Raw genomic sequence first — 20,034 nt, 5'->3', positions numbered from 1 at the left:
TAATTGCACAATAAAAGAGGGGAATTATTGCTGTTGTGATTATTACTAGAGCTAATAATTTCTTGGATTTCATTTTCTATTCCAGAGCTTCATTTCCCATTTAAAAAGTGGGAGGTAATCATTCCTTTCTCATCGTGCTCAATGTGCTCCCTGATTTGTGTCCATTTTTTCACTGCTGCGTACGACATAGTAAGTGCTCAGTAAATGCTTGTTGAATGAAAAAAATGAATGAGTCCTATTTTGTTGAGTGGAAACTCTAGGTAAGTCGTAAAGCGACACGCAATCGGGGTCGTCCTTGTGGTACTAAGTGATGCTGCGGGTCTGGGGGCAGCTGCCGGGCTCGGATCCTCGGTGAGCGAAGGGGTGGAAGGCGCGGTTTCCGCCAGCCCCGCCCCCTGTCCCCAAGCCCGCCCCCAAGCCCCAGGCCCCGCCCCCGCCTCAGCCCGGCCCGCGCGTCGGCCCATGTTTCCCGGCGGGCCTCCCGAGGCGGGCGCACAAGATGGCGGCCCCAGTACCTTGGGGCGGGTGGCCGCAGCTCGTCCTCGGGCTCTAGCCCGGGCCTTAGCGAGGTGGAGAGACAGGCTTCGCCCGGTGACAGCAGGTCTGGGCGGTGCCGCCGGGCCTCGTGGGCTGCCAGGTCCGCTCGGTGCTATCCCCGGGGCCCGCCGCCTCCCCAGCCCGGCCCCGGGGCGGAACCGAAGGAAGGTCAGGTCTGGCCGCCCCGCCCCGCGCCCAGTGGCTGTTCGCGGGTGTTCACTATTAACTTTGACTTCAGCCACGTGTAGCTTCCATGGCGGCCTCACAGGTCCCAGGGGAGATTAACATACAGGCGGGAGAGACGGCCAAGTCCGGGGACAGGGACCTGCTGGGGAACGACTGTCCGGAGGAGGACAGGCTTCCCCAACGCTCTTGGAGGCAGAAGTGCGCTTCCTACGTGCTGGCCCTGCGGCCCTGGAGCTTCAGTGCTTCCCTCACACCGGTGGCCCTGGGCAGTGCCCTAGCCTACAGATCCCAGGGCGTCCTGGATCCCAGGCTGCTGGTGGGTTGTGCCGTGGCTGTGCTGGCCGTGCACGGGGCTGGCAATCTGGTCAACACTTACTATGACTTTTCCAAGGGCATTGACCACAAAAAGAGTGATGACAGGACCCTGGTGGACCGAATCTTGGAGCCCCAGGATGTTGTCCGGTTTGGAGTCTTCCTCTACACTTTGGGCTGTGTCTGTGCCGCTTGTCTCTACTACCTGTCTCCTTTGAAACTGGAGCACTTGGCTCTCATCTACTTTGGAGGCCTGTCTGGCTCCTTTCTCTACACAGGAGGTAAGAGTTGGCCTGTTCCCTGGCTGCATGTACTAGAAACTTCTGCTTCGCATAGGAGTTAGAGGGCTGGAGAAGAGGTGTCAAAAGCTCTTTTTTGAGTTAGGCCATTTACGTGAAATCTACAATGTGTGGGTCATGTGGATTTTTGGAGAACCCTAGTGAGTTGAGAAGATCCTGGCTTGGTTTATGGATGTTAGTCCATATATGGGAATCACATATATGGGAATTTTTCCATCTAGTTTCTTTTTTTGGGGCGTATCCAATAACACCACCGTTTCAAATTCCGGTGGAATTACATTTGAAGAGCTCAACATCACACAGCTAATTACTTTCAGCAAGTTAATATAATAAGCAACAAGCTTATTAAGGTAGTGATGGACAGGTGGTCAAGTCCTACTTTTTGATCACCTGTTATGTGCCAGGCACTGTTCTGTGTGAACCCAGCAGTCACAGCTCCTGAGCAGGGGCTCTTGGGGAAGCTATTTTATAGATCTTGAGGAGAGATAGAAAGTAAAACTAGTGGGGCGCCTGGGTGGCTCAGTGGGTTAAGCCTCTGCCTTTGGCTCAGGTCATGATCTCAGGGTCCTGGGATCGAGCCCCACATCAGGCTCTCTGCTCAGCGGGGAGCCTGCTTCTCCCCCCCACCCCACCCCCCCCACCACCTGCCTCTCTGCCTACTTGTGATCTCTCCCTCTCTCTCTGTCAAATAAATAAATAAAATATTAAAAAAAGAAAAAAAAGTAAAACTAGTAAATTCTATTCAGGATCACCAACGTCCTGGTGTGCTCAGGACTTAAGACGGCTCCCAGGACGCTGGACTTTAGGTGTGGAAATCCGGAGAGTTCCTGCTAAGCCCGGATGAATTGGGCCCCTGATGATAGTATATAAAAACATGATTAGTGCTTATAAGGAAAAAATAAAAGAGCGGGGCGCCTGGGTGGCTCAGTGGGTTAAAGCCTCTGCCTTCGGCTCAGGTCATGATCCCAGGGTCCTGGGATCAAGCCCCGCATTGCATCGGGCTCTCTGCTCCGCAGGGAGCCTGCTTCCTCCTCCCTCTCACTCTGCCTGCCTCTCTGCCTACTTGTGATCTCTGTCTGTCAAATAAATAAATAAAATCTTTAAAAAAAAAAAAAAGAGCAAGGGGATGCCTGGGTGGCTCAGTCGGTTAAGAGGCTGCTTTCGGCTCAGGTCATGATCCCAGGGTCCTGGGATCGAGTCCCGCATTGGGCTCCTTGCTCTGCGGGAGTCTGTTTCTCTCTCTGCCTCTGCCTGCCACTCCCTGCTTGTGCTCTCTCTCTCTCTGACAAATAAATAAAATCTTAAAATAAATGAAATAAATAGAGCAAGGAAGGAGGACATCGCTGTTTGAAGCAGTTTGATCAAGGTAGGCCTCCTCAAAAAGGTAATATAAGCAAAGATAGAAGGAAGTTGGCTAAGCATGTATTTAGAGGAAGGGTGTTTGAAATCTCAGAATGGTAGTTGCCAAAGGCCTTAAGGCAGGAGTGTTCCTCAAAAATTTGAGGAACAGCGTGTGTCCATTATGTGAGTGAGAGGGTAAATACAAGGAGGTAAAGCAAGGAAAGTATGTGGGGGAAGGGCAGAGAAGCACAAAGATTACGTGGGTCTTAAGGTTTTCAAAGAATGAATAAAAGAGGGTGGGCAAGGACTGAAGCAGGAAGACGAGGAGGCTGCTGAACAATCCAGGCAAGAGAAGTTTGGCGGCCTGCGTCAGGGTGGTGGTGGTAGAGAAGAAAAGAGGGTGTCAGATTCTGAATATATATATATATATATATATATATATATAAAATATTTTATTTATTTATTTGACAGACAGAGATCACAAGTAGGCAGAGAAGCAGGCAGAGAGAGAGGAGGAAGCAGGCTCTCCGAGGAGCAGTGAGCCCGATGCGGGGCTCGATCCCAGGACCCTGGGATCATGACCTGAGCCGAAGGCAGAGCCTTTAACCCACTGAGCCACCCAGGAGCCTCTTGCATATATATTTGAAGGCAAACACAGTTTGTTGCCACCCACGCTACTCTCCTGGCTGTTTCTGGAACAGTCAGGGCATGCTGCTGCCCCAGGTCCTTTGTAGATGCTTTTCTTTGGGTTGAAAAGCCCTTCCTCCTTCTATCTGCCTGATTCACTTTCTAACCTCCTCCACCGATTTGCTCACTTGTCAACTGTTTTGTGAGGCCTTGCTTTCTACCCTATTTAAAATTACAAAACAATAAAGTTTTTTTGCAGCAGCTGAAAATAAAATAAAAGTGCGCGCATGTGTGCGCACACACACACACACACACGCTGAGTTTTTCCCCCACAATACCTTCCCTATTGCTCTTTTCTGCTTTATTTTCCTTCATAGCACAGACTACTTCTAATGCACTATCTAAAATACTGACTTTGTTAATTGTCTTCCCGCTTAGACTAGAAGCTCCCTGGGATTAGGGATTTGGGTCTCCGTTCTTTGCCGAAGCCAGGGTGCCCAGAACACTGCCTGGCATGTGGTTACAACTTAATATTCATTGAACGAACAAATGGGGAGACACTGAAATGCATCAAGCAGAGTCATGACATAGTCTGATTTATGGGTTAAACATTGACCTTTATTGATACAATTGGCTACGGTGAGATGCACAGATCTGAAGTGTTAGAGTGTGATCAGTTTCAGCAGAGGCACACAGTTGTGAAGCCCACACCTTGTCCTGATACAGAACATTTCCATCACCCTCACATTTCCATCACAGCTTCCTTCCCCGTCAATTCCCACTCTCCCTGCCCCTATCCCGAGGTCGCCTGTTTGGTTTCTTTCACAGAGATTGTTTTGTCTGGTCTGGAATGTTCCGTAAATGGAATCGTTCATATGAATTCCTGTGCCTGGTTTCTTCGCTCCGCATGGTAGTTTGAGATCTCATCGCATTGTGATGGGCGTCAGTAGTCCCTTTTTATTGCTGAGTAGGATCCACTGTGCGGACAGAACCACAATTTGCTTATCCTTTCTCCTGTCCACCGACATTTGGAGTGTTCCGTATTTTGGCTATTACGCCTGAACACTCCTGGCGAAGTCTTTCTGTGGGTACTTGTTTTCATCATTCGTGGGCGAAAGCTGGGACTGGAAGTGCTGGGTCAGAGGGTAGATGAATGTTGTAACTTGATGGGAAGCTGCCAGCATGTTTTCTGAAGTGGTTGTACTAGTTCTGTGTTCCCACCAGCAACGTGTAAGATCCAGGCACTCCGTGGCCTTGCCAACATTCTGATTTATGTTTTAATGAATTCATGCTGGCCGCTGTGCCAAGAACTCGCCCAGGCCTTCACTGTGTTGGCTCATTTGGAAAGTGGTGTTGGGAGGGGTGGGAATGCCCAAAAGGAGAGGTGGGCCACATTTTGAAGCAAGTGGAGCCTGTGAGCCCTGGGCCATACTCCAGAAGCAGCTTTCCTCCCTGAGGGCTCTATCATTTTCTCCTGTCAGATAACCTCCAGGAGGTTACCAGACCTTTCTCAGCCATGGAGTGGGCTTGTGGTTGGTTTCTGTGCAGGACCTGTTCAGGGTGGGGGCGTGTCCTTGCTTTGCTCACATCATTTTTTGCCGGGTGATCTATGAGATCCAGCCAGATGGATAATCTAGCCAGATGTCAAGGCAAGAGCGCTCTTGTGTTCTCCTCCGTAGTGACAGCTCCGGTGTCTGCTGGGAGAGCTCGGAATGTCAGCAAAAGAGGAACGGGCAGCGGGAGGAGAAACCTGCCGGGCCCCCACTGGGAGTATCCCTGCCCGGCACCTTCCCTGGGCGGGGGTTGTTCCCTCAATGTGTGAGGTACCGCAGGAGATATCGATTTACTAATTTATAGCGGGAGCCAGAGTTCTGCTTGAGACAGCTTCCTCTTGGAGGGCGTGTCCTCAGACAACCAAATCATTTGTCACCGCGCTGCTTGGGGAGTGCGGAAGGACTTCGCTGAGTGTTGGTGGCTTCTGGGGGCCGTGGCTGTGACCCTTCCCTGGGGACGCTTCATTCTAAAGAACCAAGGGTGGGCACTTGAGCACCAAAGCAGCTCGACTAAACAGAGGCTTTGGCTGATGCTCTGGTGGTAGTCATCATGCGGTATGTGATCTGGTGGTAGTCATCGTGCGGTATATGAACGTGCCAAGTGTTGTGTGTCACTTATCTTTCAATAAAGCTGGAAAAGAAACAACAACCCAGAACCCCAGCTACTCGTGTGAAGGGAATCTTGAGCTGAATCCCGTTCTCTGGCTGCCCTCACTTTCCATCCTCTGCAGACCATGTTCCCTTACCATTTTAGGCGGGTTAAAGTACAGTTGGTGACCCAGTACTTTTCTTTATCTCCTGATTCTGAGGCCATGAGTTGGAAGCTTGGTTAGACCCGGAGGTTTCCCAGACTTCTTTAGTGGTCTGTGCCGGGCCCACCTCTCAGCCGCCCCGTGCTGCCTCACTCTGAGTGAGACGTTCTTCTTCACCTGGGCCCCAGGCTCTGGGTGCTTGTTACTGTAGCTCTGTGTTCCGTTCAGCCTTGGTGCCACGCACTGGGGAGCGAGCTGTGAACAAACCCGACCCAAGGCCCTGCCCTCTGGAACTTAGGGTTTGAGGGAAGGACGGAGACAGAGTCATTAGAAGTGTGATGAGTTTTACAAAGCTGGAAATCTGGGTCCCCTGGGAGCATGTGTATTACAAGGGCTCGGGGGATGAGGGAAGGGTGCCGGGAGGAATGGGCTTTAACGTCTTAAAGGGTGAGTAGGAGTTAGCCAGGCAGAGGTGGGGTGGGGTGTCCGAAGGCCCCGAGGAACTGACAAAAATATGAGTGAGGCAGAGAGGAGCTCTGGGAGAGGCCGGAGGGAGGCAGAGCAGCCCCAGAGGCAAGCTGGTGAAAGATCGAGGACAACCTGTGCTGAGGGTTTTCAGGTGTATGTTGGGGGAGGAGCACAGTCCGATGAGTGTTTCCGAAGGCCCCTCTGGCTGCCTGTGGAGATCGGGGGAAGGCCAGGGAGGGGAGATCCTGAGAGTGGGTGTCGCAGTGTTCCCCGTATAGGGTGACCAGGACTCAGAATTCAGGGATGGAGTGAGATCCGATGGAGTGTGGCATCTTTGGAGAGAACTGGGCAGGTCGGAATGAAGTGGTTTAGATGGGATTTGAGGTGGGTTGGAGTTTGGGGTGATTTAGTTGTAACTCAAGGGAACCAGAGAGGGGAAGCCGTGCTGTAACTTCGTCGTCTGAGCTGTTACTTGTCACGTGGGTGGAAGTTTCTTTATGTGGAGTTTGGGTGCCCTGAAGTTTCACCGAGCAGGGCTTTCCAAACCAGAGCCCCGCAGAGGTTGTGGAAGAAGGAGGCAGCAAAGTAAGAGACTGGGATGGGTATCCTGTGAGGGACTGACCGACAGAAGCCATGTCTTGCAGGGGTCGGTGAAGGGAAGAAGCCAAAGACCCAGACTGTGGGGCCTCTCAGAGCCTTCACGGGCTCTCTGGTTAGATCCCATGTGCAGTGGGAGCTCACCGCTCTTCGTTGCAGGGCTCTGCTGGCGACAGTAGGGAGGAAAACTTGACTCTGAAGCCTAAGTGGGTGCTGACAGACGAGTGTTCTCTGCCCCTCTGTGTCATCGGAGACAAAACCAGAGGGCAGGAAGCTCCCTGACTGGCCGTTCTTCCCATCCGAGAACTCACCGCTCGCAGCTGATGAACGGCCCCTCAGTTTCCAGGCCTCAGTCTCATACCAACTCTCTGGGTTTTCTGGCCGTAGGAATCGGATTCAAGTACGTGGCTCTGGGAGACCTCGTCATCCTCATCACTTTTGGCCCTCTGGCTGTGATGTTCGCCTACGCCGTCCAGGTGGGGTCCCTGGCAGTCTTCCCACTGGTCTACGCCATCCCTCTCGCCCTCAGCACCGAGGCCATTCTCCATTCCAACAACACCAGGGACATGGAGTCGGACAGGGAGGCCGGAATTGTCACGCTGGCCATCCTCATCGGCCCCACGCTCTCCTACATACTCTACAACACGCTGCTCTTCCTGCCCTACCTGATCTTCAGCATCCTGGCCACACACTGCAGCATCAGCCTCGCCCTCCCCCTCCTCACCATCCCCATGGCCTTCTCCCTGGAGAGACAGTTCCGGAGCCAGACTTTCAACAAACTGCCCCAGAGAACTGCCAAACTCAACCTTCTGTTGGGGCTCTTCTATGTCTTCGGCATCATTCTGGCCCCCGTGGGCAGTCTGCCCAAACTGTAAGGGGACCCGGCGCTCCCCCTTGCTTTTCCCCCCGTCTCGGAATGTTTCTGTGGAAGGCAGAGAATCTGAAGAGGGCGGGTGGTTTGCAGCGAGGGGCCTGAGGTTGCCTTGTGAACTCCCACCTTTTTTATTATTTTCTTTCTAAAGATAAGGTTTTGTTTTTGTGTCACTCTGTTTTATGGTGAGTCTTGAAACCACTACTAGTGTGAGAAGGTGAATGGGGTGCGTGGTCCTTGTTTTATTGATGATTTCCACTAGGGGGTGCTGTTAGGTCACTTTAAAGCAGATGAAAAGGCCCGGAGACTGCAGGAGCTGGTGGCGTGGCCTCTGGTCCTGGAAGAGCCAGAGTCACTGAGGCTCCCGCTTGCCCCGCCACCCGCCGGAAGTGTCGTCCTGGTTGCTGGGTCTCCCAGGATGCGCCCGCAACCAGTGCCAGGGCCTGGTGACCCGGGGTGCATCTGTGTCTTACTTGAATGCTTGGGGCCTGAAATACACTGCTTCGGAAAGTCCCTCATTAACAGCCTACTGTGGCGCCGGCGTTTTGCCTCATCGTGATTCGAACCCTTTGGCCCTTCATCTCTCCCTTCCCTTACGGGCCAGCGGAGAAGTGGCAGATCAGCCTGCGGCCAGCCAGTCAGGACCCTGGGGGCTGGGGAAGGGAACCCCCCCACCCTGGGGGCTGCTGAAAAAGTCACTCCACTTTTGGATAGAAACTGGTAGGGCTGCTGTTTTCCCTTTGTAGAATCTACTGGAATGACAGGAAGGACTCCAGCCCTTTCAGTAACTATGAGGAGCCCTGAAATCCTAGGGATCGTGTACTCCTTAAAGCCCCCGGGGCTGGCTTCTCCCCCAACCCATCACCTTGCCTCCTGCTCCCCTGTGTCCACCCTCCGTTTCTGTCCAGTTCCCATTTGTACATCTCCCAGCCATGGAGCCTCACTATTTGGGTAGCAGTGTAGCAGCTGAGTTGGGGACAGTTGTCATTTTCCACCAAGCCACAGGCTGAGCAGACCAGGGATGTCGCTCATCCCTGAATGAATAAGCCGATAGACACAGTCCTGACCCTGTTCAGCCAGATGGCAGGCCCTGCCAGGGAGGGCACTGTGTCTCGCTCATTGAAGACAGACGTGCAGTACTGACCCCGTTTCTCCCAAAGGCTTCTCTTGCCTTGTGCATAGATCGTTTGCTCCCCGAATGGGGGAATTCCAGTGCTGATCGGAGCTGCCTCTCACTTCACTGCCCACAAAGTACAATTTCTGGGCGAGAGTGGCTCAGTTGCATTTGGTCCAAGACTGAAATAGATTGAGCCCATCAGCATTATACTTTTCTGTTGTGATAATAGCCTCTCTGAGTGGCATCTCATGGTCTCGGCCACCGTAAAAGACAAGAACTGGTTCTTACCTGTTCAAATCAGGCTAATTATGATTTGGTCCTGGAGTGAGAATTGGTCAGTTTCCTTGGAAAAAACATATGTGGAAATTGCAGGCCTTCCTCCAAAGTTAAGGGTGTTTTGTCTACAGAGCTCCAGGATCCTCAAATGGTGGTGAGAGCCCAATAACAAGAGTAGGAAGGATGGCCCTCCTCTCTAGCCATTCTTCCCGGCACCGTTTTCTTTCACACCGGGCCCATGGCACTGTGCTCAGAGGGGTCCTGCCTTCGAAGCCAGGCTCTTGTGATCCTTGTTAAGGGCAGGCCGTTCTCACACACGTCTCCCTCCTGAGACTCTAGGACCCGAGTTCCCTGCATCCCCAGACCAGACCCTCCTTCGGAAGCACTCATGTCAGGAGTTGTCAGTGAGCCTCTGCACTGTGTTGTAGTACAGATTTTAATGCATATTTTTATATATAAATGTTTCTAAAAGGCCCAGTTTAGTGCCAGATTTTATATGCAGGCCATAATTTGTATTATATCTCCTGATTCAACAAAGGTGGTCTTTAGACTTGTGAATAAAAACAGTGTTTATCAGTCGTCTTTGCTTTTTCCTCCTTCTTGTCTTACTGTGCACTCGGACTCGTCCATCTCAGACCAGCGCAGGAATGCTGGAACATTCGGTGGGGTGTGGGGGGGGTGTGGTACCGGATCTTTGGCGATGAATCTGGGGAGGGGGAGTTTTGACCAGACTTGATGAGCCTTTAGGAGAGACCCGAGGGACTGCTTAGAGCCAGCCAGGCCAGAGTAACCTCACTCCCCCTGTCCTTGGCTACTTTCATTTTTCTTTTTTCTTGATAGGGTCCCTGTGCTGATGGACGAAGAATGTGTAGTAGATGGAGTACATGTGGGTTTCAGCGAGGCATTTGATAATATGTCCTTAGGAGCAAAGCAGAGAGATGCAGAATGGATAGCAGTCTAGCCGGAGGAATTGACCGGAAGACTGAACAAGCTGTGGGAGAGAGCGGGCTGGTCAGGGTATCAGGCCAACGGGCAAGGAGGCCTGTAGCAGCCTGTGTGAGCCTGTCTTCTGCCCTTGGCCTGGCTGGTCCAACACCTGTTGTCAACAACTAGAATTAGTCCAAGACACAGGTTTTGTAAACTTCGGAGGAAGAGCTTATAAAATGCCTGACCATTAGGATCCTTGTAAATCAAAGGCTGCTTTGATGGGTCAAAGGAGAGATTTTGCATGGATAAGTATAAATACCCTTGGGTCCCCCAGATCAACTGCATGACATCAGAAGGGGGAGGTCCTCCATGGCTTGATAGCAGATATGGCGGGTATGAATTTTTTCAATGACCCTGGGAGTCCATATCATGTGCCTTTATTTCTGAGTCAGGTTTTTTCTGCTGTCCCGTGGGATGGCTGGAAAGTCAAGCTTGTGCACTTGTTGGGCCCACTCCCTTCCCTCTGGGATCACCCAGGACTCCTGGGTCTCCGGGGGCCAGGAGTCAGGTGTGTTGGCCAGGCCTTGGCTCTCTCACTATCTGTGAGGTTGCTTCCCTTCTGCTTCATGCTCGGGTTCGGCCCTGGAACCCACCCTTGTTTCTTGGATATTGCTCTAGAAGGGTTCAAATGCCCCTGACAGCAGGTCCTCCTTGCTGAAGAGTACCGTGGGCCTGGAGGACGCTCCTTTCTGTCACCCAATCCCCATTTTGGCCTAATCTCAGGAAAGCACCTGTTCCCTCCACGATCTACCTTGTTCACCTCCTGTATTCAAAGCATCAGCCTGCTTCCCACCCCTCGTAGGACCTTTGCACAAAGTCCACTGGGGTGGGGTGGGGTGAGGGGGCTTGATGTGGGCCTCTTCTCAGGGAGGCGGGGCAACGAAAGACATCACATGCTATTAACTCCTCTGTTAACCCTGTTTCCAGACAAGCACACCGAATTCTGAGCCTGTTATCTGGCCCAAAGGCCCATGTGAGTCAGTAACGAGTTCTGACTTCCATGAAGGTTAACGTCATCCGAGGCCAAATTAACAGGCGACCTGTGTCCGGAACAAGGAAGGTGCGGATTCTGCCCATCCCTGTGTTGTGGGATCACACCTGGGAGGTTGGGTCCCTTTCTGAGTGCCTTTCCTTTCTTAGTTTCTGGGATTTTTCTAGAAAAAATGGATGGGTCAAACATACGTATGTTGGATATGATGTACTTGGATATGATGTACTTGGATAGCAGCAAGGCCTTTGACAATATGACATGAAAGAAGAAATGGATGAAAATGCAGTCAGAGGAACTTTATTTCTGTGCCCACATGTGTGTGCATGCCCGTGCCCGTGTGTGTGTGTGTTTTCACAGTGGTAACAGCTGCAGCAAAGATTTTATGTCTCTGAGGGTGGGAAGTGCATTTTGAAGATGTGATTCACAGACCAGATCTTGTCAAGAAAGTAGTAGGCACACTGGCGAGGGCACTTAAAACCATGTCGGCATGGCAAGGAGACTCAGGAAAGGGCTGTTCCGGGGGAAAAGGGTGTGTGTGTGTGTGTGTGTGTGTGTGTGTGTGTGTGTGTGTGTTTGACTTCAAAGGGCAAACCTAAGACCAATGCATAAAAGTTATATGGCTTCAAGTCTAAGCTCTCAGCTCAAGAAGAACTTTCTGGCCACTAGAGGAATTGGCAAGGGAGATGTTGGAAACCGCAGTGGCAGTGAGTTCCCTGTGACAAGAGGCATTCAAGTGAAAGGATAGCTTGTCAGAAACATTGAAGCAAAGAGCCAGATGTCAGAGAGGGGAGGACACGAAGACCTGAGGGGTCTCCCAATCCTGTAATACAGCTGTCCTGTTTTTCTGGGATTGTCTCTCAAACCTGCCCCTGGGGGTCGGGAGGACAGAGGACAAGAACTATGTCACCATTTCCTCTCTGTAATGTCAGGTTGTTGTCTGTGGCTATTTTAACAGGCACAGCTGTGATTAATGTTCCTTTTTTAGAGACATATACACACATGCGTGGGCATGCGCGGGGACACACACACACATACACACACACACAGTTGATTTTGCCCTTGAAGTGAGGTGGGTGACAGACAGCTCCTTTCCTCCGAGCCCTGCGGACCACTCTGCTGCTAATGGACTGTCAGCCTCCCACATTATGGGCTCCAGACGGTGCAGGCTGGTGTGAAAGCAGTGCCTCTGGCAAGGACCTGGCACTCAGGTCTCAGCCAGCTGACATTTGTGATGTCCCCTCCTTCAGATCACTGCAGCCCTCCCACTGCGAGTCACCGAGCCAGGGTGCCAAATGGCCGTGTAAACCAAGTCAGGTCCCCTGCCTGCAGAGGTGACAAGGGCTGAGCCCTGGCTCTTCGGGAGCGCCTGCAGATGGTGGGGGAAAGGTGATCATTGCAAGGCACGGACCCCTTTGGTGCCCCTGACCCACTGGACCCCCCAAGGGCTCCGGGAGGGTCTTGAGGAGGGCAGCGAAGGTCTTGATCACATGCTCTCAACTGGGATTTGGGCATCAAGGGAAATTGGTCTGGGGCTGTACTGTGATGCTAGTACATCCCGGGAGACAGCCCACACCCCGGCACTCCTGCCATATCCCTGCCTGCTCCCCCTAGCCTGCCTTGGCAGTGCCCGCATTAGGGTCACAGTGGGTTTCACAGGGAAGGCCTGGGCATGGGGCGTGTGTGTGTGTGTGTGTGTGTGTGTGTGTGTGTGTTCCCTATCAGTTTGGCCACATGACTGCCATCGGTCTCCCCCAGTAGGTGGCAGGACTGGAGCGCAGGGACCATCTTATCTTACTTAAGTCCTAAGTCAGCCCAAGCACAGTGCCTGGGCCCACCGGGCAGGTGCTCAGGTGCCAGTCGTCTCCTGACTGAGGTCCTTGCCAGCAGCTAGACTCTCCCGGGCTGCCTGATGGTTGAGACCGTGCACTGCTGTGTCTCGCCTGCTGACCCTGAGTGGTGGGAACGGGTGTGTTCTCCTCGGGGTAGGGAGGAGTGGAAGGGAACTAGGGCAGTAACTCGGAAGTTCTTTTAAGATCCAGTTGTTTTCTGTACATAGAAGCCTCTACATAAATGTTTGCTAAACGACTGAGTGAATGATAGTAGGAAAGCTATCACTGTGTGTTCGGCATTGTTCTAAAAGAGAAAAGACATTCTTTTCCTACCCCATTAGTGGGGTATTAAGGTCTCTTTTGCAGAAGAGAGGAAACTGAGGCTCAGTAAGTTTATTTAAGGTTTTCCCAGGGTCGTCCAGCTCATAAGTGACGGAGGCACAATGCAAACCCTGCCCGTCATCCCTGTCCTGTGTGCCCCGCAGCATCTGGTACACCGGGGACTCAATCAGTAGGTCTGCTCTTAACGTTGGGGGTGGTTGAGGGAGCAAACATAAGGCTGATGGGGTGCCCAAGGAGGGGGCCTCAGAAGCAATCAGAGAGGCACCAGCCTTCACGATTTCCCTGAGCCGCCCCTCACCCACCCAGTGCTCATAGGCAGAGGTTCCTGGAGGTGCTCCCAAGAGGGTGTGAGTGATGGGACCAGCTGCAGGCCCACAGAGGTGGCCCAGGGCTCAGGGAGGCGGTTCCCAGCGTGGAGGGATAACCACCTCTTGGCATTGGGGGCCCAGCTAGGCATGCAGAGAGCCTGTGGCTGGCAGAAGAGAGAACCAGTTGGAGGAAGAGGAGATGCCATGGACTGGGTACTGCCCTCAGCCTCTGCGCTGGTCCGCTGCCCTCTGGGCTTCAAGCTGAGCCCCTTCCTGTGCCCCCACCCTCCATCCCTGCCCAGGCCCGCTGCTCTGCCCCTCCAACACCTCCAGGGGTCTGGCTCTGCAGGGACAGTAATGAAACAGCTTGCCTCACCCGCGCTGGTCAGTCTCTCATCCCCAGATCGTGGAGAGTGGCCGCTGCCCACCCACAGCGACACGGGAAGTTCCATTTGGGTTAAATTTCTACCTCTGCGTCCACTGGCCCACATTCATTTTCTGTGTTTCTTGCAGTCTTCACCCGGCCACTGACTCAGAGTGTCCACTCAGGAAGGTGGGTGACTCTGCTTCCTGAGAATGTGGCTGGCTGCCCGGCGAAGGGGGTGGGGGAGACTGAGAGAGCCTCTCCCCACCTTCAGGGCGGGGCGGCCCCTGGAGCCGATAGTTATACAGCGTTCGGGACACAGAAGACTCAGTGAGACGAGGCTGATTGCGTGTCACTGAGAGAAGAAACACTGGCAACCACGGTATCCTGCTGTCCTGCGTGTAGAGAAGGGGGCGCCAGTGGAGCTAATCAGCAAGGCTTCCAGGCAGGCTTCCCGGAAGAGGTGATGATGAGTTTGATCAAGGCTTCTAGGAAGAGGCAGCCATCAGGGTGATAATTTCCCTGGAAGCAGAGATGCTGGCGGACCCCGGCTGGAGAAAGTCCCCCGATGGCCCTCTGAGACTTTGGGTGAAGCTTCCGTCATGAAGCCCTCTGGGAGCACAGCCAGACAGTCCTGAAGCAGGTTTGCAAAGGGCCATCCCCCCACTGCCAAGGTCAAAGCCTGAAGCAGGAAACACCGACACCTCCTTGCTGAGAAACAAACAGGAGGGGGTGGTGGGGTATCTAATCAGCCGAGGCTGCCAATACCTAATCAAGATGAATGGCCGTGAGGGACGAGGCCCAGGGAAAGTGTCATGTTAGGAGGTGGGAAGGTTGCCTCAGCTGTGGGCTGCACAGGGACCCCCCTGGAACACCAGCGGCGAGGGTCCAGATTCAGGAGAGATGTCCAGGTGGCCGGAGCTCACCCCTGTCACCAGCTGTCCCCACCTAGGGCCTTTCCGTGGACACTTCCGTGGCCAGGAGCCTCTACTGAGCCTGCTTTGCACCAGCTGGGTCTCAGGGCTGAAGATAAATGGGGCACGCCTGGGCTCTTGGAGGACTCAGTGAGTCGGTGGAGAGAGCGCACACGCATACGCCGTTCTCATGCCATCGCAGGTGCTGTCGTAGAGGCCCCAAGGGTTGTGGGAGAATGGGGGTGGCCGAGATTAATGTCTCCACTCTTCATCGTTCCAGACCCGGAGCATCAGCTCCCGGCTCACATGAACCTTTCACTAGGCTTCTGCCCGCAGGGCCTCTCTGGCGCCACCTGCAGGCGGCGGCGGGGCCAGCCAGTCATTCACGGTTAATTGAGCAAGTGCACTACGTGTTAAAGGCCCTGGGCGAGGCTCTGGGGTGTCGCAGTAAAAGAGACCTGGTCCTGTCCTCAGGAATCGTGCAATCCCAGAGGACAGACAGACAAGCAGGCCCTCCTTCTAACACTCATGGAGTCTCACAACACCGAGTTTAATCAAGTCCGGGCCATATCGCTTGCCTCTGCCTGCGCTCAGTCAAGCTGTAGAACCCCTCTAAGAGGGTCCTTTCCCCCAAATGCACTGTGGAGAGAAGTGACGTCATCTCCTTGGGCTCCCCTCAAAGTTGCACAAGGGTAGGACATCCGGGAAATGTCTGAAGTCTGTTTTATCAGGATTGTCTTTATATTAAAAAAATTTGCCCATATGCACCTGGGTGTGCGTATGTATCTGCACACTTAGTATGTGGGGGGAGGCGGGCACCTGCCATCTGCCCCCTCACCAACAGTATAATTATTATTCTGGGTATTCAGGAAGAGCCGAAAGTTAATGGAACCCAGTGCAATGAGCGACACCTTGTAAAACAATCTCAATTACCAGATAACCAATCTCCGTGCAATTCCGGAGAGGATAGAAGGAGACCACGGGGGTTTGAGCAAACAAGAGCCCAGAGCCGCGGGCAGAGGCAGGGAGATGGAGCTGTTCGTTATCTCACCAGCTCAGAACAGAGGTTGGGCACAGGGGTGGGCTGCTGCGCTAAGAGCCATTCCTTTTCCAGGGGACGAGGAGGGGACAGTGAAGAGTGAAGATAACTGAGTTAGTCAAGTGGGAAAGAGTGTTCTGTAGGCTATGCCCACCCTCCCCCTCCCTCCCCCTCAGTGCCTGCAGCTCAGCTTTTCACCTTGCCCTGCTGGGTAGCTGGGAGGCCTGCTTCCCCGGGATGGGGGTGTGGCGGGTGTCCCTGGGGAGAGAACAGGCCCTGCTCTAGCAATGTCGCTGGCTGTCCTGCCCCGGTGACCCATGACACTAGTTCTCTAGCCCCTCTGGGTGGGTTTGGCTAGCAGGTGGGGGATGGGGTGGGGGGGCTCTGCAGGGAGGGTGTCCTCGCATTCATGCCCTGGTCTGTCCTGAGATGGAGAAGTTGAGGAGCAGTGGGAGTGACAGTGGCCCGTCCACGCCACCTAACCACAGTCAGAGGGAGAGTCTCCATCATCTGGGTCCAGGAGGCAGACTGGCTGGCGTTCATCAAGCCCTTCCCCACACGCCTCCCCGCCTGGCCTCCCTGCAGCCCGGACAGGTATGGCCTTGGCTGTCTTCACCAGCTGAGTGGTTATGGGAGTCGTTCAAGGTCACTAGGCCACCAAATTGTGGCCCTGAATCGGCTCTTCTCTCTCAATGCGGCACTCATTTGGTTAAAAATCTCATTTTTAACACTTCTCCTTTCTTGAGAAGGGGAGAAAGCATGGTGGGTTGTTGTTGTTGTTGTTTTTTTTTTTTAATAAATCTCATTTTGAATTTAAATCTCTTTAAAAAATGTTGAAAGAACCACAGCTGCCTGTCTGTCATTGTCTTCCATTCTCCCTCCTGCATCTCCCCTCACTCCCCTCCCCTCCCCGGCTGCACTGAGCTCCCCCTGCACGAGCTGGCTGCTTCTGGGAGGAGAGATAGAAGAAGCAGGCTCAAGGGCCTGCCAGAGAGAGGGTCTCGGGGTTCCCACTCTTTGGGAAGGGGCTGGATGATCCCATGCTTTGTGTCGTCTGACCCCTGAGATCGCCTTAGCCATTCCTCTGATCTTGAGCAGAAGCATGGCTCCTGAAAATTCCATAGCCATCGTCTTCAGGTCAGAGCATCCTCAGACAAAATCACCTAAGGAAAGCCACCCTGTGGGGCCTCCTCAGCCTTGTTCTCCCTTCTTTCACTGTCTGACCTGAGAGAGGCTTGCACATGCGTGTTATCACCCTGGAAACTCAAAGCAACTCCACGAGGCAGTTCTAACCGTTCCCATTTTAGAGATGAAGAGACTGAGGCTCCGAAGTAAGATCAAGCATATCCGGCCCTCAGTGTCCCCAGGCAGATACAGTCGCTCAGGGTCACAGAGCCGGCGGCCCAGCCAGGACTGGAAGTCAGGTCCTGGGACTCCAAATCTAGTGCTCTTCCCACCATGCTCTCTGGCATGCCAGCCTCCATCCCACCTCCAGAGGGCAGGGGAGGGATTGGAGGACTCGTGCCTTCCAGACTGCTCCTAAAACGTGGGCCCAGCCCATGGACAGAGACAAAACGCAAGCAGAGCAGCAGGCCTGACCCCGCGGGAGAGCAGGGAGAGCGGCGATGGCTCCCTGGGTGGGAATAAAGCCAACAAGCGAGGAGCTGCTGATTGGGAGATAATCTCAGAGAAATGATCAAGTGGCAGTTGCTTCTGCAGCTGCGGGGCTGCATCTGGGCCCAGTGCTGACGTGAGCTCCGCCCCCAGATCCGCATTGTCACCGCTTGTTGGAAAAACAGATGTTATTGTCCTCTGTTCCCATCCCTTTGTCCCTAATAGGCACTTAAGTGCAGGAGGGGGAACGGAGAAAAGGGGACGGAATCGGGCGTCTATTTCAGGCTCTCTCTCCGGAAGCTTGCACTTCGTGGGACTTGCGGTTTGGGATAGAGTGGGTGCAGGAAAAGACCTCCTCCCGAGTGTTCCCAGACTGGCAGGTGCTGAGGACAAGTCCTGGGAGGGGGTGCCTCCTTGTCTCTCCTAGGTGCAGTGCTTGGATGTTAGAGGAAGGGATGATGGTCACCCCTAGCCTTCTGCCCTGACTCCCTGCATTTGGGAGGTTGGATGAGGTCAAGGGCTGATGGGATCAAGGTCTTGAGTCCTATTCTTGTTTGGGATTCATTCATTCATTCATTCATTCATTCATCTGCTCATTCGTCGAATTGCTACTGAGCAGAGCCTTCAAGGCTTACCCTTCACCCGAGCTCTGACACCAGCATGCCGGTTTGCAGGCGAAAACTTCTCGTGGAAGACCACAGCATTCTCTTCCCTCAGGTCACCATGGCTCTGACTTAATGTGAGCTCAGAGGCTCTCCTGCACCGAAATAGCTCTGCAGCAATCTGCCCGGTGCCTCTGCCTCACGGCCCACCATCAGTCAGCCCTCTGGATGAAGGCATTCTCTTTCTCAAAGGTCCCTGCCAAAATGCAAGTGCATAACTGAGGAGGGCTCACGGGGTGCGGGAAGGGGAAAAGAGCTGCCTGTCACCAGGGAGAACAGAAGATGGGGTCCCAAATGAAGGCCACACAGGATGGGGACGTTTTGGCAGGGGGCAGATGAGAAGAGAGATGTCCTGCACCTGGGCGGCTGCCCTGGGAGGGAGGCTCGAGGGGCCGTGGGAGAAAACTAGGGATGCAGGAGAGCAGTTCCCAGAGGGACCTGGTCCTGCATGTCACTGGTTGCCCCACTCTGCTGAGACCCCGCAGCGTAAGACTAAAGACCTATTCCAGCCTTTCCGTTCCTGGCTGGAGTGGGGGGAACTCTTTATGTCCCACTGACTCTCAGACCCCAGAAGCTCAGAGACGGGGCCACCTCTGTCCCCACAGGTGCCTCCTTATATCTCAGTGGGGGTAGAAGGGGCGGAGAGGGGGTGGAGACAGACACATGCCTCGGCTGCCTTGCCTCTCACCACCCCCTGCTCTGTGTCCCTTCCCTCCTCCAGCAGGAACCCCGGGGCTGATTCCAGGTGAGCCCAGGCCCCCCAGCAAGCCACTTCCCAGGGCAGACAGTGGCCTGGGCCATCCTGATGGGTTTGATGAAAGAAGAGAGGACGTCAACATTGATGGGGGCAGGGGAGTCCCTGTCCTGTCATCCCCCTACCAGATGGGCATTAGGCAGCTAATTAACTGGGGAGGGGCCCACCAGGCAGAGATGCCCTCCGTCACCTCTTACTACTTAATATTCAAAACCTATTTCACCTCCCTATAGCAGAACTTCTAAAAAAGTCACATAATTAGAGCACATTAGAATTCATCTGAAATGGTTTCCATAAAGACAATTACTATCTAGCGATAACTCCGGGTGAGTGCATGGGCTTACGGAAGACCAGAGCTGAGGGAGGGCTTGCCCCCCTCCCGTGCCCACCCACTTTGTTCTGCTCCAGGAAGCACTCCAGAGCGTCTTGGGACGGTTCCCAAGGTCCTCGGGCCCCTCCCCACCTCACTGCCTTCCTCACCGGCATGACTACACCATCCGACAGCTCGCCCCGAACCCTCGAGTGACAAGGGCTTGGAGGAGGAACATCATCCTGAACAAAATAGGGACAGAATCTGACCAGAACCCGCAAAGGCTTGCTTAACTCTGGTAGCTCTTTATTCCCTCCCCTGACTCTTTTGCCCGCCGCCACACTCACCCGCTCTGGCCCCTGTGCCCATGCTCAGATCTGGTGAGGGCGAAGAGAGGCTCTCTGGAGCAAGGGGCTTTTGCCCTAAGGATGACACTCAGAAGATTCAGAATGGAGAGGAACCCTGGGAAGTTGGGAAGCCATCTCCTTGCCCCCAAGCAGGGACACCTGATCTAATAGCCCTGAAGGCAGAGACCGTGCCCCTGACCTTGGGCAGATGGGCCTCTTTAAAGCATGATCCCTCCAAATATACTTTTAAACTAATCCACGGTGTCAGAAGGCAGGAGAGTGGTTGGAGGAGACTCGGGCAGATGCCTTCACTTCGAGAAGATTCATCACAGTAGACGCTTACAACTCATACACACTCCTGTGTGTACGTTTTGCCTCAATGAAACGTTTGCCCCAAAAGGTCTCTGTCAAGTAGAGATGAATACTTCCATAATTATGTCATCCAAGTTAAATAATCTCTTTTAGGGTCAGATGACGCAGACTACAGAAAGTAGCGGATAATCCACAATTGTTTTGGACTTGGACTTGGATTGAGTGTATGACGCGCAACACGCATTTGTTTTCCAAAGTTTTGCTTCTGTACGTGTGTAATATTAGAATTGTAATATTTTGTATTGTATAGTAAACATATTAACTA

At 53.4% G+C, this 20,034-nt stretch overlaps 1 protein-coding gene across 1 annotated transcript; it reads left to right on the top strand.

The window, feature by feature from the left end:
- Nucleotides 1–466: 466 nt before the first annotated feature.
- On the top strand, nucleotides 467–9,512 carry UBIAD1 (UbiA prenyltransferase domain containing 1). Its single transcript, XM_047727599.1, has 2 exons — nucleotides 467–1,316; nucleotides 7,060–9,512. The coding sequence occupies exons 1-2, from the start codon at nucleotides 791–793 to the stop codon at nucleotides 7,545–7,547; spliced, it is 1,014 nt and encodes a 337-aa protein (XP_047583555.1). The 5' UTR covers nucleotides 467–790; the 3' UTR covers nucleotides 7,548–9,512.
- The last annotated feature ends 10,522 nt before the right edge of the window (nucleotides 9,513–20,034 follow it).

The sequence above is a fragment of the Lutra lutra genome, chromosome 4 (assembly GCF_902655055.1).
Source record: "Lutra lutra chromosome 4, mLutLut1.2, whole genome shotgun sequence".
Classification (NCBI taxonomy): domain Eukaryota; kingdom Metazoa; phylum Chordata; class Mammalia; order Carnivora; family Mustelidae; genus Lutra; species Lutra lutra.
This window is presented reverse-complemented; position numbering and strand designations above follow the sequence as displayed.

Excerpts from the sequence above, each read along its gene's own strand:
- UBIAD1 (XM_047727599.1), top strand. The coding sequence starts at position 791 with ATGGCGGCCTCACAGGTCCCAGGGGAGATTAACATACAGGCGGGAGAG. Across the intron at positions 1,317-7,059 it reads CTCCTTTCTCTACACAGGAG|GAATCGGATTCAAGTACGTG; the intron begins GTAAGAGTTGGC and ends TTCTGGCCGTAG.